General features: G+C 57.8%; 1 protein-coding gene across 1 annotated transcript; it reads left to right on the top strand.

Moving 5' to 3' along the window:
* Positions 1-979: 979 nt before the first annotated feature.
* ATP1B2 (ATPase Na+/K+ transporting subunit beta 2) lies at positions 980-14163 on the top strand. The gene is made up of 7 exons (XM_077313911.1): positions 980-1199; positions 6248-6376; positions 7850-7954; positions 9147-9349; positions 9757-9813; positions 11528-11626; positions 12249-14163. Exons 1-7 carry the CDS (start codon positions 1088-1090, stop codon positions 12411-12413), a joined length of 870 nt encoding a protein of 289 aa, XP_077170026.1. The 5' UTR covers positions 980-1087; the 3' UTR covers positions 12414-14163.
* Positions 14164-16456: the final 2293 nt, after the last annotated feature.

Here is a 16456-nt window from a genome sequence, read left to right as displayed (position 1 = left end):
GTTGTTCTGCGGCTGATCGACTCAGGAGGGTCGGTGTCTGGTCCGAAGCGGCCGAACAAAGTCTGAGTCCGGGGGCAACCTAAGACCAACCCGCCCAGGAGCTCTCACCTGCACGCTCCGTTTTGTTCTTCAGACAAACAGGCCGGACACCCCCGCCCCCCCCATCTTTCTATCAGGAAGGAATTCCTATGGGGCCAGCCCCGGTCTGGCCCTTCCCATCCCTGAGGCTGTTGCATCAGGAGGAGGCCCGGAGCAAGGGGAGGCAGCAGGCAGAGAGGAAGGCCCCACCGGAGGCAGGTCGGCTCAGCCAAGGAAGCCAGGCTCAGACCGGGCAGCTGGCAAATCCGAAAGATCTGCTGTAACTCCAGGAAATCTCCACCCCCCCCCCCCCCGAGGCTGGCAACCTGACTGTTTCCATTTCTCCATTTTTTTTTATGTTCTCCATCATAAAAATGTTTAGAATAAATAAATGAAGCCAATATTGCCTTCTGCACATGTTCAGAGACACTCCTCTTGGGCGTCCCACATTCCAGGCCGAAGCACTCAGATGGGCCAGGCTGCCCACACAGAGAGATTCGGAGCCTTGGGGGGGGGGGGGTAGCGGGTTATAATATCATGGGGTGCAACGCAGGCCCTTTCCGGGGCGCGGGGGTTGGGGAGGGGAGAGACCACAATGGGGCCCCCAGCCAATGGGGCGCTCAGCCGTAAGAGCGGGCGATCTCCAGCTTCCCCCTGGAGCTTGGCAAGCCCTTCTTTGCAGGCGGCCTGATCCCGGCAGCCCGGAGATGGGTTCCAGTCCTCGGAGCGGGCTCCCCCGGGCCCTTTAAGGCGGCCGCCCAGCCCGGGAAACCCCTGAATGGGGCGAGGAGAGGTGTGTTCGGGGGGGGGGGGGCGACAGGTGGGGCCGGCTGGGCGGAGGCGGGGGCTGGATTTGCATATTCATGTAGGAGGCGGGGCGGGGCGGTCCCGGGCGGCGGGGAGGGGATAAAGAGGGCCCGGCGGCGCGCGCCTCCCTCTCTTGCTTGCAGCGGAGAGCAGCGCGGAGCATCTCCCCGGCGCCCCCCGCCAGCCTCGCCCGCCGCCCGCCATGGCCGTGGAGAAGGAGAAGAAGACGTGCGGGCAGCTGCTCGGCGAGTGGAAGGAGTTCGTGTGGAACCCGCGTACGCGCCAGTTCATGGGCCGCACCGGCAGCAGCTGGGGTGAGTCCGGGGGGGGGGAGGGGGGCTGGGGGCTGCCTCCCGGGGGGGGGTTCCCCGCCGCCCGCTAGGACCACCGAGCTCCGGGGCTCCCCCCCCCCCCACACCAGCCCGCCCACCCGCAGCCCTCGGGGGGATTAGTTCGCGGGGGGGATTAGTGGTGGCGGGGAGGGGGCGAGAGTGGATTATTGGGGAGTGGGAGACAAGCCGGCCTCGGGGGGGGGGACGGACCAGGGCCTCCCGGGAGAGATGCCGGAGGGGGGGGTCGTTTGCAGCGCGGCTGGGTCGGGGCCAAGGACGCTGCCCGGGGGGGGGAGATCTTCCTGCGCTAGATCGAAAGGGGGGGCACGGAAGCCCTGGGGGGAGACGCTGCCGCGAAGGGTCCGCCGGGCGTCCTTTTGCAGGGGGGTGGGGGCTCGGAAGACCTCCCCGTCGGCCGGGCTTGGGGGACCGCGACCCTGGTGCCTGGCGGAGAAGGCCGGGGGGGAGGGAGCCCCCAATACGCGGAGCGGTTCTCCCTTCGGAAAGAGTTCTGTTTAGGGGGGGGGGTTCCGCGGGGCCCCCTTGCAACTGATTTGGGGACGTTAAGGAAAAGCGTGTTAATTTCAGGGGGGCGGCGGGATGCGTGGCAGGTGGAGGCTCCCAGCTGCTGATGCGCGGCCGCCTTGCGTTTTCAGATGGGGGGGGGAGATCGTGGAAGGTCTGGTCGCTGCTTAGGGAAGGACATGCCTGCCGAGGGGGGGGGGCAGAGGCTGTGGGCCGTGGGGGCTGCCTTGGGACCCCGGGTGGGCCTCGAATACGGGGCGGGGGGGGGTCTTGGCGTCCTGAATTCGGAGCGGCTTTTCCAAAGCGGGTGTCTTGAAGAGGGAAGCGGGGGGGGGGGGTGAGGGTTTCCAGGTATTTTTCTTGGGGCCAGAGTTTTGGCGGGGGGGGGGCTGCTCTCCTCCCCCACTTGGGTGATGCAGCGGAAGGTGCCTCTGCGGCTGGGCAGACGGCAAACTAGGTCACTCCTGCCTCTTTCTGCAGAGTTCGCTCAAAGCCCCCCCCCCCCGTCTGTCAACAAGCCCCCCCGGGAGGGCTAGCTAATTGCAGCTGCCCCCTCCCCTCCTGCATCTCTTCCCATACATCTTCTGCCCTCCCCCATTTCAAAATTGGCCATTAGTTTGCTTTCAAGATTCCCCCCCCCCCTGTTTCTGTGCTTCTTTCCATTCCCCCAGCCTGTGCGCCCCCCCAGCTCCAAAGTGTGCTTTGATCAGGCCCCCTCCTCCATTGGCCAGACCCCCCTCCCCATCTGTAAGCGCTGTTGCCTTCAGACCTCCTTTTCCCAAGAATCACCCCCCCCCCCGCCAATATGGCTTCCTGCATCGGGCTGCGCCTTCTGCAGGCTTCTTGACCCCCCCCCCCCCCCGCATTTGGATGGGGGGGAATCACCTGGTGGAAGGCCAGCATTTCAGGCGGCTGGAATTGGGATAGTTCCACCTCCCGTCTTCCGTCCCACTCCGGAATGCTGTTTTCCAAATTTCCACGGGGGGGGGGGGTAATTTTTCATCAGAATGTGCCCCATCATGCTTTCTTTACATCTCTTCTGGCCCCCCCTCTCCTGCATTTGTATGGATTTTTGCATTTGGGGAGCTGCTGCACTTTCCTGGCTGCCTTTTCTGTGCCTTTGAATCTGAGGGGCAGATGCCTTCCCCCCCCCCCCCCCCGCAAAGCGTGCTTTTCTCCCACCCCCCCTTGCCTCTTTAGGCTCTGTCTCTTATCTCAGTTTATGGCTTTCTCCGCCTGGTGGCCTCCCGGCCAGAGGGGCTTGTGGGTTGGTGATCTTGGAGGGGGGTTATTGGCAGAGGATTTACTTTTAGCCTGTCTTGCATTTCCCTGCAGAGGGCTTGCCTGGGGCCCCCCTTCCTCCGCCCCACTGCGGCAGCTCAAGCGGATGGGGGGGGGCCTTGCTGGCCTCCTCCTCTGCTTGGCTGGAGGCTTCTTGCCTTGGGAACTGCAGAGGGACAGCAAACATGGGGGGGGGGCTGTTGGTGCAGCCTGGGCCTGGCCGTCTGCAGATGGTGCTGGAAAGGGGGGCTTCTTCTTCTTCTTCTGCGGCAGAGGCCTGGCCGGCTGCTCCGGTTATTCCCCTTAATTCCCTTCTCACCGTCGGCCCTCTCTGCCCAGGAGGCAAAACCAGTCTGCCCAATATGCCATGCACCCCCTAATAGCCTCCCCCCACCCCGTGCCACAGAGTGAGCTCTTGGAAAAGGAACTCCCCATTTCAGTGCTGGATCCCACTCAGGTTTGGCTGGTGCCAGGGAAGGGAGTGAGCTGGGGGGGGGAGTAGAGAGCAGGGGACAGAACTGCTGGGAGGTTGGGGGGGGGCTGAATGAGAGCTTACTGGGGTAGCTGTAGAGGATGAAGTCAGGAGGGGAAGAATTCATTTTCAGGCCTTTGATTCTGGCAGCCGGGATCGGCTGGGAGGTGGTCCTAGGGGGTTCTTGCCCGTGGGAGGGGCTGCCTAGAACTGGGTGATGGGAGAGCATTGTACCCCCCCCCTTGCAGATTCCCAGCTTCAGCAGAAGATCCCCTCCCTCCCCTCCTTATGCTCCTTGTGTGTCGCTCTGTCCAAGAGGTGCAGAGAGAAAAACAAACGTACAGTTACTGACGGCCAGCAGGGCAAGGTGTCAGACTAGGGTCTGGGAGACCCAGGTTCAAGTTTCTGCTCTTCCATGAAAACTGACTGGGTGACACTTTCTCAGCCTAGCCTACCTTGCAGGGTTGTGGCGAGGCTGAAATGGAGGAGAGGGATGCAAGCCCCTTTGCCCCGCTGTTGGTGAGAAAGGCGTGGCGTAATTGAAATACATATGGCTCTCATGGGCCAGCCCTACATCTACCAGGGATAAATCTTTTTTTGGGGGGTGTGTGTGTGGATTTTCTACAGATTGTAGAAAGGAGCAGCAGAAGTGAGCAGTGACTCCTGAGAACTCACCCCCTGCCACAAATTCTGTTTGTGTTCATGGCCCTGGGCTCCTGTGGGTTTCTACGGTCTAAGGCAGCAGTCTTGATCGATCCCCTTGGAAATTGCCCCTCCCCAGCCGTGGGGTGCAGGTGTGGGGGCTGCTGTCCACTGGGGTATCTGGTGGGGGCCTCAGCTTTCTGGGCTGTGAGTCGATTTGAAGGGGGAGGCCCAAAGTACAACTTTCAGACTTAGGGGAACTTGAAACATCACCCGCTCGGTGGTGTGTTTTCTCTCCTTTAGAAAGGCTCCTGGTTTATTTGAGGCTGAGACCTACAAGTGTGTCTTGAGTCGTGTTAATGCATGGGTGGTGGTGGGGGGGTTTGAGTAGCAACATGCGTGGGCAGTCCCTTTGAGCCTTAATACTGGGATTACTACAAATTTACTCCCGGTGCTGAGAAAGGGCCCAGTGCGTTTTCCACGCCTGCCTTCTTCCAAGGCCTCCTCTCCCTCCTTAGCTCTTGCCGGTGCTGGTGGGCACATTTCAGTCCCCAGAGAGAGAACTGGAGGCTCTTGGGATGGTGCTCATTGGTACATAATGTTTTGAGGTTGCGCAGCTGGTGGGGTTGGTGTTGCAACCTGGATCCGGGAAGGTCAGATGCTGATCCCCGCCCTGAGAATCCGTAGCAAGGAGTTTCTTCCCTCCTCCGTAGAAACGCAGCAGCCACCTATTTCGGTCAGCGCACCGTGGCTGTTGCTCGCATGCGCTCCGCCATGGCAGAGACAACTGGGAATTGGAGGAAGAGGTTTAAACTCCCATGTCTGGGGGGGGGGAGCTGGGGGCTTCAGCGAGATCCACAGGAGGTTGTTTTTTTTTAAGGCATTTCGTGGAGTCCTGGGCCAGGTGAGCCACTCCCCCTCAGATTTTTATCACAGATCAGCTGGGCGGATGGAGGGGGTGACCTTGCTCCCCTCTGCCGTTTGCTGGGGAGATTAAAGGTTCTTTTGATGGCTTAATCATTTGGTGAGCCTGCCTGCCTGCCTTCTGGCCCGCCTCTTTGTCTTCTGTTCCCCCTTGAAAAGTCTGTCTCGGCTGTGCCCCCTCCCCCTCCGTGGCCCTTGGGGGATTCCCTTTGCATCCAGGCAAGACGCAGCGAGGGGCCACCTTGTCCCCTTTAGAAGCTGGACAAGTGGGGCACCCCAAGTTCTGTCTCTTTGGATCCACGATCCCGTGCCCTGCTCGTACCCCCTGGGAGCAACATGGGCTGGCAGGATGGCGGCTCGGGGCCCAGGAGAGGCGGTTGCCTGGTGGGGTCATGCAAGGACGCTGTGCCGGCCTCCCCGGAGGAGGAGAGGTGGCCCCCACCCTGAGTCCATCGCGTCCCTCCTGGAGCATCGAGCTGCGGTGCTGCCCAGTCTGGCAGGGAGGCCCGTCACTGGGAATGGACTGGGAGCCCAGATGAACCTCTGTGCTGCCCACTGCACTGAATCCCTTTACCTAGCGGTGGGTGGGCAGCCTCGAAGGAGCTCCGTGTCCCCGACATTTGGGCTTCTGGCAGTCGATTCTAGGTGTTGCTGCCATCCGTCCCCCCCATTCATTGTCTCCCTAAATGCAGAGGGCTTGCAACTGGGGGTTAAGGGGCCAGAGTGGGGCTCTTTGCCGTGGGTATCGGCTGCCGCGGCTTGCCCTGCTGGTGACCCACTTGTGATCTCTGGAGACAGCAAGGAGGCTGGTGGGGCCTCTCGGGTTTCCCCCCTCCTTCAATCACCTAATTAAATTGGCACGCAGCCCTGCTTGATAATGAGACTGGCAAGGAGGCCGGGGAGGCCTGGGTGTGCCCCGGGCAGGGGGTGCCTTGCCCCGGGAGGAGCGGGTGAGACCGGGGGCTGCGGAAGAGGCTTCCAGGGCCACTCTGCTGTAGCTTGGCTGTGTGTGTGTGTGTGTGTCTGTGTTTGGGGGTGGATTACAGAGGTTCTGGGGGTGTCTTGTGCTCTTGGGAGGGCACCGAATGGTGGGCGGGGTGAATTTGAGAGGGTAAGAGGCGGCTGCACTTGTGGGGTGATCTGGGGCTGCCCCTCCAACTGTGTGCCTTCTTCCCCCCCCCTCCAGCCCTGATCCTGCTCTTCTATCTGGTGTTCTACGGCTTCCTCACGGCCCTCTTCACGCTCACCATGTGGGTGATGCTCCAGACGGTGGACCCAAATACTCCCAAATACCAGGACCGCCTCTCCATCCCAGGTAAGGCCACGCTGCTCCCTCCATGAACCAGGCAGCGCAGACTTAGTAAGGGAAGGCCCTGGAGGGGTGGGCAGTGCTGGTTTCAGCCCCTGTTTACCTAGAGTCCTTAAGCTCCAAGAGGAAGCACTCTTGACATGTTCAGAAACCCTTTTGTCTCCTGAGCCCTAGCAGGGAGAACAGGTGCTCCGCGCCTGACGAAGTCCAGGGGGAAAGAATTAAGGCCACGTCAGGCTCTCCAGATTGTGGCTCTCCAGATGTCTTGTGGGAATCGTAGTCCATGGACGTCTAGAGAGCCACAGTTTGGCTGCCCCTACTCTAGGGTAATCCTATTGGGTCCTTGGGGAAAAGGAGGGGGGCAAAGATTTGGGAACCGTTCTCCCTCCTTCCGGCATGTCCAGAGCAACATTGCTCTCCCTTTTCAGCAACCCTGTCGGGACGGGTTTATGCATTAAACATTGAGAGCTCGGACGAGATTTGAACTCGGGTTTCCCACGGCCGACTCTGAGCTAGGCCCGCAGAGAACAGGCGGCCGTAGTAGGCCCTGCATCTGCGCATGATGCCCGCAGCATCCCGAAGGGCAGATCTGCCCTGCTGCAGGCATCAAACAGGTTCAGCCGTCACATCCTCTTTGTGGAGGATCCCGGGAATTGTAGTCGGAAACAGCCGAGCTTTTTAGAGACGGTTGCTTGAGATTGCTCCGGGGCACAGGCTGGTCTCAGGGAAGGAGAGGGAGTGCAGGAAGGCATCTAAGCCGACATTGCTTTTGCAGTGAGATGTATTGATTGTGGAGACGGGCTCCTTGCTCATTGGCACTTGGATGACTGCCCTGTGGTGTCGTGTTGTGTTGTGTGGAGGAACGGCCTGTCCTTGGAAACCAGGGCATGACGGAGCTCGCGAGAACCTCTGAGCTCACAGACGTGCCCGGCCCACTCCTGTCAAGATCCACCCAGGACTCCCACCTAGGGCAAGCCAGCATGGAGGGGGGGGCACTGATGCTCTTCAGGGACTCAACCCTCCTGACTGGAGGCAACGGGCATACTCCTCCAAGTCCCACGTGGTTCTTTGACTCGGCCCCGCAAGGAAGGGGGGAACTTGGCGCCTTTTGTGGCCACAAAATCACCCAGCTCTGGATCTGGCAGCTGATTGGGAATATAGTTCCCACCTGCGAAATAGTTGCTAAGAAGGAGCTGAACTGGAATCAGCTCCTCTCCTGCAGACCACTTTTTCTGTCCTCTGGAACTACGAAACATTTTTAAAGGCTAGCATAAAATAGCTCCCTCTGTGCTGCGCGCACGTTGCTCACAAGGTCCTGGAGGGATGCTCCCATGGGTGCACGAACCAGCCGCGAAGGGGCAGTTGGGTCTCCAAGGGGCTTTGGAGAGACTGGGCGGGGGGGGTCCAGTAGCCGTTGCCCTCTTGAGTGAGGCTTTGCCTGGCTCTAATACCCTCCCGTCTGTCCTCCCCCCCCCCCAGGCATGATGATCCGCCCAAAGACGGACGCTCTGGACATCACCTACAACGTGACCAACACGGAAACCTGGGATAATTACGTGAAGGGCCTGAACAATTTTTTGGCAGGTGAGTGAGAGTGACCCCCCCCCCAGTCCTTAAAGTTGCCAACTCCTTGAGATTTGGGGGTTGGAGAATGGTGAGGGCAGGAGTGTCAGGGGGGTCTTGAGCCAGAGATCCCACCTACCGAAGCAGCCACATGAGCAGTGGTGGGGTGGCCACACTGTGGCTCTCCAGATGTCCACGGACTATAGTTGGGTCACTCCTGGCAGGGGGGGGGTGTTGACAAGCCCCCCACTAGACCCTCATGCTGCGTTGTTGGTGTGCAGCTGCTGTCCCCTGGCTGTGGTGTGTGGACCAGCAGGCCAAGGGCCTGCAGTACCCCTTCCGGTGCGAAATGCACCCGAGGTCTTTTCCCAAAAAGACTTCCTCCGTTTGGGCCCAGAGTTTCCACTCTCCTGGGAGACTAGCTATAGCTCTGTCGATCGTTGTCTGCTGTCTGCTGAGAGCGCAGCAGGCATGCAAAGAAGAAACGGCCGAGAGACTGAGCTGCAGGAGGGCCCCAGTTCGAATTTTGCCCGTGCTGCAGACGTGCCTTGCAGCTGTAAGCAGGCCCTGCTTTGGGGCCTCCCTCCAGCAGTGGCAGCATACTCAGGAGGTCACACATGAACACCCTTGGGTGCAGGTCGGTAGGGGGGGGGAGGTTATTTCTTAAATCTCTCAGCCTCTTGGTGTGTTGCCGGCACTTGAGGGCTGGATCACCTGTTTGCCTTCTGCTTCGGCTTGGTCCCCTTCGGTTGGTGCTGAACGTGCATCTGAACCGGATTTGGAGTCCGAGGGCATGCACACAGAGGCTTACGCCCAGAATAAGATGTTGGTGCTCTTCAGAGTGCAGCTGGACTCGGCTTTCTTCTATTGCTTCAGGCCAGCTGGGCTGCTGCATCCAAATTGCGTTGATGCATGGCCTCCCGTGCTTAGGAGCTTCTGGGACCCCCAGGCTATAGAGCCCTCTCAGCCAGTCAATCAAGCCTCCCTATTCGGGGCGGAAGACCTTTGAATGAAGTCTCCAGGGAATTGGGGAGGGGCTGGGGGGCTTTTTGTGGAGCAGTTTTGGCTACGGGGGATTCTAGGCTAGCGGAAGCTGGAAGGGAAGGAAAATTCTAAATGCCTTTTCTGGATGAACGCCGAGCGCAGCTCACTCCGGGCACCTTGAAGCCGAACGCTGCCTCTCAGCACTGATCCATCCCGTCTCCTCTTGCAGATTACAACGATTCCCGGCAGGCTGCCAACAACGAGCTCTGCGTCCCGGGACGCTACTTCGTGCAGCCGGACAACGGGGTCCTGAACCACCCCAAGCGGGCTTGTCAGTTCAACCGCACCATGCTGGGCAACTGCTCAGGCCTCGTCGACAACACTTACGGCTACCAGGAAGGCCGCCCGTGTATCCTCGTCAAAATGAACCGGGTAGGTCATCCTCCGCTGAGAGTGGCCCCTATTCGTGGGTTCTGTCCCCCATGCTGTGAGTTGCTGTGGCCCTTGGGGGTACCTCCCTGTCTTGGGGATGCCCTGGCTGCCAACCAGTTCCCTTGCCCTCCTCTGTCCCTCTGGACACAAGGCAGGAGGGGGGCTGGGGCTCCGTGGAAGAGCCTCTGCTTGGCGTGCAGGTGTCCCCATGTTCCATGCTGACCTTGATGGAAACAAAGCTCTAATTTAGTGTAAGGACATTTCTGGGCTGGGCGGTAGAGCATCTGCCCAGGAGCCAGAAGGTCCCTGGCCTCTGCAGCTAAAAGGATTGGGGAGGACGAGGTGGGAAATGACCTTTCTCTGCCAGCTGGAGTTGGATACTGACTTTTTCTCTTTTCTCTTTCCAGGTCATCAACTTTTTTGCAGGTGCCAACAAGACCATGAACATCACCTGCTCGTCAAAGGTAAACCTGGGACCGTGTCTTTTCCTGGCTTCCCACCTCTTTTTCTTCTTCCACCAACTGCTCATTTCATTCATTTTACCTTCTCCTCTCTTCACAACCATGGTCCCCTCAGAAATTCAGGTCTATGATCAAGGTAAGGGCCCATCTCCTCAACAAGATGGCCTGGACCCATCTACCAGGAAGACCCTGCCCACGGGTCGTGCCGCCTTTTGGAGGTGGTGGTAGAATCCCAGAGTCTTTGCCCACCCCGGTAGCTCTGCTGGTAGCCAGATTGAACTCCTTGCTCCCTGTAGTGCCGATTCTCACAACCAGATTCTGTACATTTCTGCCTCTTCTGTCCCTAGCAACTCTGTACCAGTTGACATCTCCCATAGACAGCCAATACTTCCCTATTCCTTTTGTAGCGCTGTTCTTTTATGTGTGTCCCCCTCCCCCGCCCTCGGGGCCTGCTGGAACATCTGCCGCTTGGTCACTTTTCAGTCGTACAAAACGTGATCACTGACGGCTTTTTAAAAACCGCCTCCCTTCACGAGCTCTGCAAAAACTCGGTTGCGACTTGGCTGATTTCTGCTGGGACCGGAGAGACCCTCACATGTCCCTGTGAGCAGGTTGTCCCTGTGGGATCCAAGATGCCGGGTTCCTCCTTCACTCCGGAGTATGAAATACTATCGGCACAATGCTGCCTTCTGGGGTTGGGTCCAATGAATGTGCTCCTGTGTTTTGTCTCCTGAAAACAGAAACCTCAGGAGGCCTGTAGCTGACAGCCGTCCTGTCTGGTAGCTTCACAGTTCTGTAAAACAGACTGAGGAAAGGGTGATGATTCTCCAAAATGTCGGGGCATCCTCTGCTTTCTGTTGGTGATCTCCCTTCCCTCGGGGATCAAAGGCCGGGTGAATGATTTGCTTCATCACTTTGAGATGGACATAACGTATCTCGGTGCATTTTTTGGCATTTTGGTTAGTCAACGAGAAGGGGAGACAAACTCCTGCCCCTCCAAAACTACTTGAAAACCACGCAAAAAGCACTCCCTGCTCAGCAGCTGCTGCGGGTTCTGAGAGTCCACAAAGCTTTATTCAGCCTTTAGGCACATAAACTGCTTTCTCTAAGGAAACCTTGTGGGGAGTTCTGTTTTGAGGCCGGACAGCAGCAGGGGATGCCCAGCCCTTCTAGGAACAGGGCCTCTTGTTTCTGCTCTCTTTCCTTTCCATCGGCTTATTCATTCTGTCTTTCCTCCCCTCCCTTCCGTCAACAGAAAAAAGGCTTCCTGGAAAAAATAGTAAGAGTGCCGTCGGGGGGGGGGGTTGGGGGCTATAGGGCGAGGGGGGGCGTTGGGGGCACTGTGGTGGTTGTAAGCCCAAGGGGTGTGGGAGGTGAGCGTAGAGAAGCAGGTGGCCAACATGGATGGAAGGGCTTGAGCTGGCGATTAGCAATCATGGGTGGGGTGGAGGGGATGGGCTGGGCTGGGGGTGGGAAGTTCTGTTGAGTTTTTGCAGGGTTTCAAGGCAGGAGAAGTGGAAAAATTCTTGGCCATTCCCTGCCTGCCCTCAGCTCCGCTGGCCTTCCTTGGGGGTCTCCCATCCAACAGATCCAGCCTGGCTTCTGAGGTCTGGCTAGGCCCATAAGGGAGGCAATTAAGGGGGGGGCGGTACTATTACGGATGGGTGCGGAAGGGAGGGGGCAAGCTCTGATGTGACACTTCCCTTCCTTCCCGCAGAAAGAGGAAGATGCCCAGAAATTGGGAGAGATTGAGATGTTTCCTGCCGGTGGGAGCATCGACTTGATGTACTTCCCCTACTATGGGAAAAGGGTCCATGTAAGTGTTGAGTCCTCTATCTTCCTCAGGTGCCAGCTGGGGTCTGGAGATCCCCCCAACCACCTCGGGACTTCCTTTAGATGTCTGCTGATGTCTTGGGGTGTCTTGGTGCCCCCGTTTTTCAGCAGGACGGAAGCAAGACTAGACTGGGATGTTGTGGTGGGCTGGGGGGTAAGGTTGCCAGCTCTGGGTTGGGAAATTTCTGGAGATCTTGGGGGCGGAGCCTAGTTCAGGGAGGGGGACCTCAGTGGGGTATAGACCCATAGAGCCCCATCTGCCAAAGCAGCCATTCTCTCCAGGGGAACTATTGAGTCTTGAGATTGGTCGTAATTCTGGGAGATGTCCAGCTAAGACCTGGAGTTTGGCAACCGTCGATGGGAGGGGCCTGTGGGGAGCGGAAGAGCTTTCCTAGTAGGGCAAGTTCCACCCGGAAGTAGCTTCACTTTCCCCTCTAAACAGCAGCTGCCGCGAGACCCCCTCCTCGCTCCTGCCTGGGACTTGCAGTGGTGGGTTTTGTGGCATAGGTTTTCGCACGGAGACAGCAGCTGGCTTTTGCTGTTCATCGCGTGCCGGTCCTTCAGCATCTCCCGGGCCCTCACGCCTCACCTTTCCTCCCGCCCAGGTGAACTACACGCAGCCTGTGGTGGCGGTGAAGTTCCTCAACCTCACGGCCAACTTCGACCACCACGTGGAGTGCCGGGTGAACGCCGCCAACATCGCCACAAACGACGACCGGGACAAGTTTGCCGGACGCGTCTCCTTCAAGATCCGGGTCAACAGGGATTGAGCTTCTCCGGGCCCCTCCTCGCCCCCTCCCCACGCCCCCAGTGCCCTCGAAAGCTAACTTTCCCGTGCAGGCTCCGTCCGCTGCCCGAATGGGACCTCGAAGGGTTGGCGCGTTGATGCAGAAGCGAGGGGGGTGCTGGTGGGCATCTGGGACTGGGGGGCCGTCTCAGTGCTGCTGCTCACCTGAGGGTCGCTAACCTATGCTACTAGACAATCCCGGCTCCCCCCACCTGAAGGCTTGGCTTCCTTCCGGCCACCCCTCATCCGCCCCGGCCTTCTTGCCCCTCTCCTGCCGCCATCTGGAATGCTACTCGGCTCGTTCTAACCACATTACTCGCTGGCCCCCTTCCCACCCCCCACGTAAGGTCTGTGGGGAGCTCAGAGGCTGTGACCCTTCCCTTGACCCCCCCCTCCCCAGAGATTTCCTAATATAATAATAAATGTATATAGTTATTTTTTATATATATTAAAAATTAAGGTACTGCTGAGTCCTCGGTTTTCCTGTGCTACACGCGCACCTTTCCGCACACGACTTCTTCTTCCTCCTTCCGGCACAATCCCCCCTTGCTGGTCTTTTGTGCCCCTCTAGGTCTCCCCTAGAAACCTATTAAAATAGCTTCCGGGGTGCAGGTTTGAGACTAGGGTGTGTTCTAGGGTGCGGACTCTCACTTTCCCAGCTGTTCATCAAAGGACAGGGCTGAGTTGAACCGTTCGGCTTGTTGGCTTTTGGGAGCCATTTTGTCCTCCCCCAAAACGTGTGGTTGTCAGAGTGCAAAATAACTGCGGAGGGTGGGGGCTGAAAGCCCATGGCTTTCACCCTTGGGTGGGCTGAGAAGCAAAATGACCGCTGTCTTTGGGCAAAGCCGTGAGAGGGACAAAGTGGCCACCCCAAGTCTTGATAGAATGGTGGCCATTTTGTTGCAGGCCAGTCCGGTCTGTAATGACGGGGGACTTGTGCATCGTTAATGGCAAACGAGCCGGCTGTGGAATACAATCTTGAAATCACAAAATGGGAGCCTTGGGGCATAGAGGCCCAAAATGTCAGCCATGGACAATGCCCAAGCTAGCCTGGCATTTGTTTTTAAATTGCAGTCGACATTTTGGACAAAAGATGTGTCCATGAAGCGTGGCCATTTTGCTGTCCTAGCAAAAGGGTGTTTTTGCAGCAGCTGGGTATGCTGCTTTCTGGTCTTGATTCTCTACCCCCCTGCGTCCCTCTTTCTAAATAGGATCTGCAGGCTGCGGGTTCTTCCCCCCCCCCCCAGTTGTACAGTTATTTGAGTCTGTTCTCATAGAGACAATTTGCACTAAGGGTAATATTTGAGAATATTAAAGCCCCTGTCCCCACCATAATGGGGGAGGGGATGTTAATTAATCTCGATAGCAGTCTCTTTAGCCACCTTAATTACCTGATGGACGTTTTTGCTTCTGTAGATCCTTCTGTCTGATCTCCCTGCCCCCTCCCCCCACAGGTTTGGTTAATATTTATTTCAATAAACAGGTGTGCTTAAAAGAAAGCAGAAGTTCGACAACACAGGTTTTTTTTTTCTTCTTTTTAATAAATTTTGCCCTTTTTAACTTAGGCTGCATCTTTGAGAAGTCATTTTGTGCATGAATGGAAGGAAGAACTTAAATTCTTGGCTTTTTAACTTTTTTATTGTTTTTTTTGTTTTGTTTTTATTTGCGGAATTATTTAATTGCCTGTATCAGATTTACTGTAAAAGATGAGAAATAAAAAATTTAAAAATCTAGCCTTGTGTTGGAATTTTTCTGAACCTACAGATCACATAGATTCTGAGTTTTGTGGTAACTCTTGTGGCACTTTTTCCGGGACTTGCTTTTGAGTCAAAGTTGATTGTCAGAGCCACATTCATGGGGGAGAGGGGTGTTTGCATGCATGCGGCTGTTGAGAGGTAGGTGGGTACATGTCTTCTGAGCAAAGGGTCTGAAAGGAGGAACACGTATTATGTGCTGCCCCTGGGCCATTGCAAGGGCACTCTTTGGGAAACCTCGGTCCCCTTCTGGCCTGGAGAAGTCATGGAGGGTGCACATAAATAATCCCCCAGTTAACTGGGAGATCCACCAAGGGACTGGCGGCCGGCAGGCTTCCAGAACTTAAATCCCATGGGTGAAGCTGATACTTGGCCAGCCCCAGAAGACAAACAGCTCTCATTACAGGCTGGCTTTCTTTTCAGTGGGCTGGGAAAGGGCGGGGGGGGGGAAGCCTTTGAAAAATTGGATTCTTCCTTTCTCATCCCCCCCCATTCCAAAAACTGCCAGAGATGGGGTGGAGCAGCTGCTGAGGGGATGTTGAGTGGGCCCTGTCCTGGTAACCCAGATCCTCAAGGCCATGTCATGGGTGGGGGTGCCCTGTGGATTTTGCCCCTCTCCCCAAAGCAGATCCTCCGCTCTGAATTTCAGCAGGTTTCCTGGAAGCTGTTTTCACTGCAGGGATTTGGGGGGGGGGGGCTATGGGATGTGTCCTGCATTGTGCCAGTCTGCCCAAGTGCTGTTGGCACAAGCTGTTTCCCAGCCTCCAGCTGAATTTCTTTTTGCTGCATTTCTGATTTGGGGATTCTTGAGGAACCCTTGCAAAGTTTTCTGCTGGGGGGGGGTCTTGGAGAGGGCCTGCTGCCCCCCCCCCCGGACAGCATTAGAGGGGCTTAGCATTTCTACTCTGTTGACTCACCTTGAAGCGAGGGCAGGTGGCAAGCCCTGCTGGAAGAGGCCCAGCCCAGCCTCCTGTTTTGAGCAGCGGCCAGCCCCGAGTCATGCCAGGGGTGGGGTGGAAGGCGGAATCCCTCCCTTGCTATTGGTGTTGTGAGGTAGACTACCCCAGCATACAGAGGTTCTTGGGTGGCTCTGCCTGTTTGCCTCCCCTTCAGCGAGCAGGGCATGGAGGCAGATGCCTCCCCTCGAGATCCCTCTTGGCTCTGGGGATTCAGTGGTCGGCTGCCTCTGAAGTGGGCACTGCCTTGAGCCCCCCCATCCCAGACCTCTCCTCCGTTAATTCTGACTAATCCCCTTCCAAAGCCGCCTGTGGGCAGTGGAACAACAAAATGTCATTTCCTGCTGCAGCTGGGCATGGGGGCTGCCCGATCTCCCGGCCAAGGGCAGGGCAGATGCCAAACCTGCCGGCGGGTGGGGGGAGTCCTGCTCCGGGGCCAGCTGGAAGGGGGGGGGTTGCAACCCTGCAATGCAGCACCTGAGACAGCTCCAGAAAGTGGGGCAGTCTCCGTGGTAACCGGGAGCGCTTCACTGCAGGAGGAGGGTTGCCAGGGCGACCGGGAGCCAGCCATTCATTGCAGAGGGAACAGAAGGGGGGGGGAGTGGGGGGCGGGGCCCCTCCAGCGCTGCAGAGATCCTGCCCCCCCCCAAAGCCAGGACCAGAGACAGCTCCCTGGCCTCAGCTCTGCAGAGAGCTCCTCTGCACGGCTCCCCCCCCCCCTTCTTGCAGCGCACTGGAAAATGGGGAAATGCACTGGAACAGTGCAGTGGAAAGCCAAGAGTCTCTCCCCCCCCCCCCACTTTAATTTAAAGGCGGCCTCTGCAGCCTGTCAGCTCGTAAATCGCCCAAGAGAGAGTTTGTTTGGCTGTCCCGGGTTTCGCCAGGCCAGAGGCTCTGTTGGGCAGAGGCCAAAGGGAGGGACCCTTGCCTTTCTCTGCCCCCCCCCACACACACGTTAGGGGCCTGATTAAAAGAGGCCCGGTTTCACTGGGCACGCTGGACCCACCGCAGCCTCTGAGGCCACACTGGGCTCCTGGGCTCGGCCCTCCGCTGGCAGCCGGTCTGTTCCCCAGGCCTCCCATCGGGGCTCAGTGGGGCTGCCTGGAGAGTCCCCCAAAGGAAGTCCACGCTGCAGAAAAGGGCAGCTTTGGAGGGAGAGTCTGCTGCTGCTGCGGCCGTTTCATGGCAGACATCCTGTGCTAGAATTCCAAAGCTGCCCAAAGGTAGAAGAAGCTCATGCCCAGAACTAGGGGGCCGCAAAGCTGCTTCTCATTTCTTAGAGATGTACGAGAGATTTCCCCCCACCCCCCGGGGAG

The sequence above is a fragment of the Paroedura picta genome, chromosome 16 (genome assembly GCF_049243985.1).
Source record: "Paroedura picta isolate Pp20150507F chromosome 16, Ppicta_v3.0, whole genome shotgun sequence".
Taxonomy (NCBI): domain Eukaryota; kingdom Metazoa; phylum Chordata; class Lepidosauria; order Squamata; family Gekkonidae; genus Paroedura; species Paroedura picta.
The sequence above is the reverse complement of the archived record's forward strand: the minus strand, read 5'-3'. Positions and strand labels throughout refer to the sequence as shown.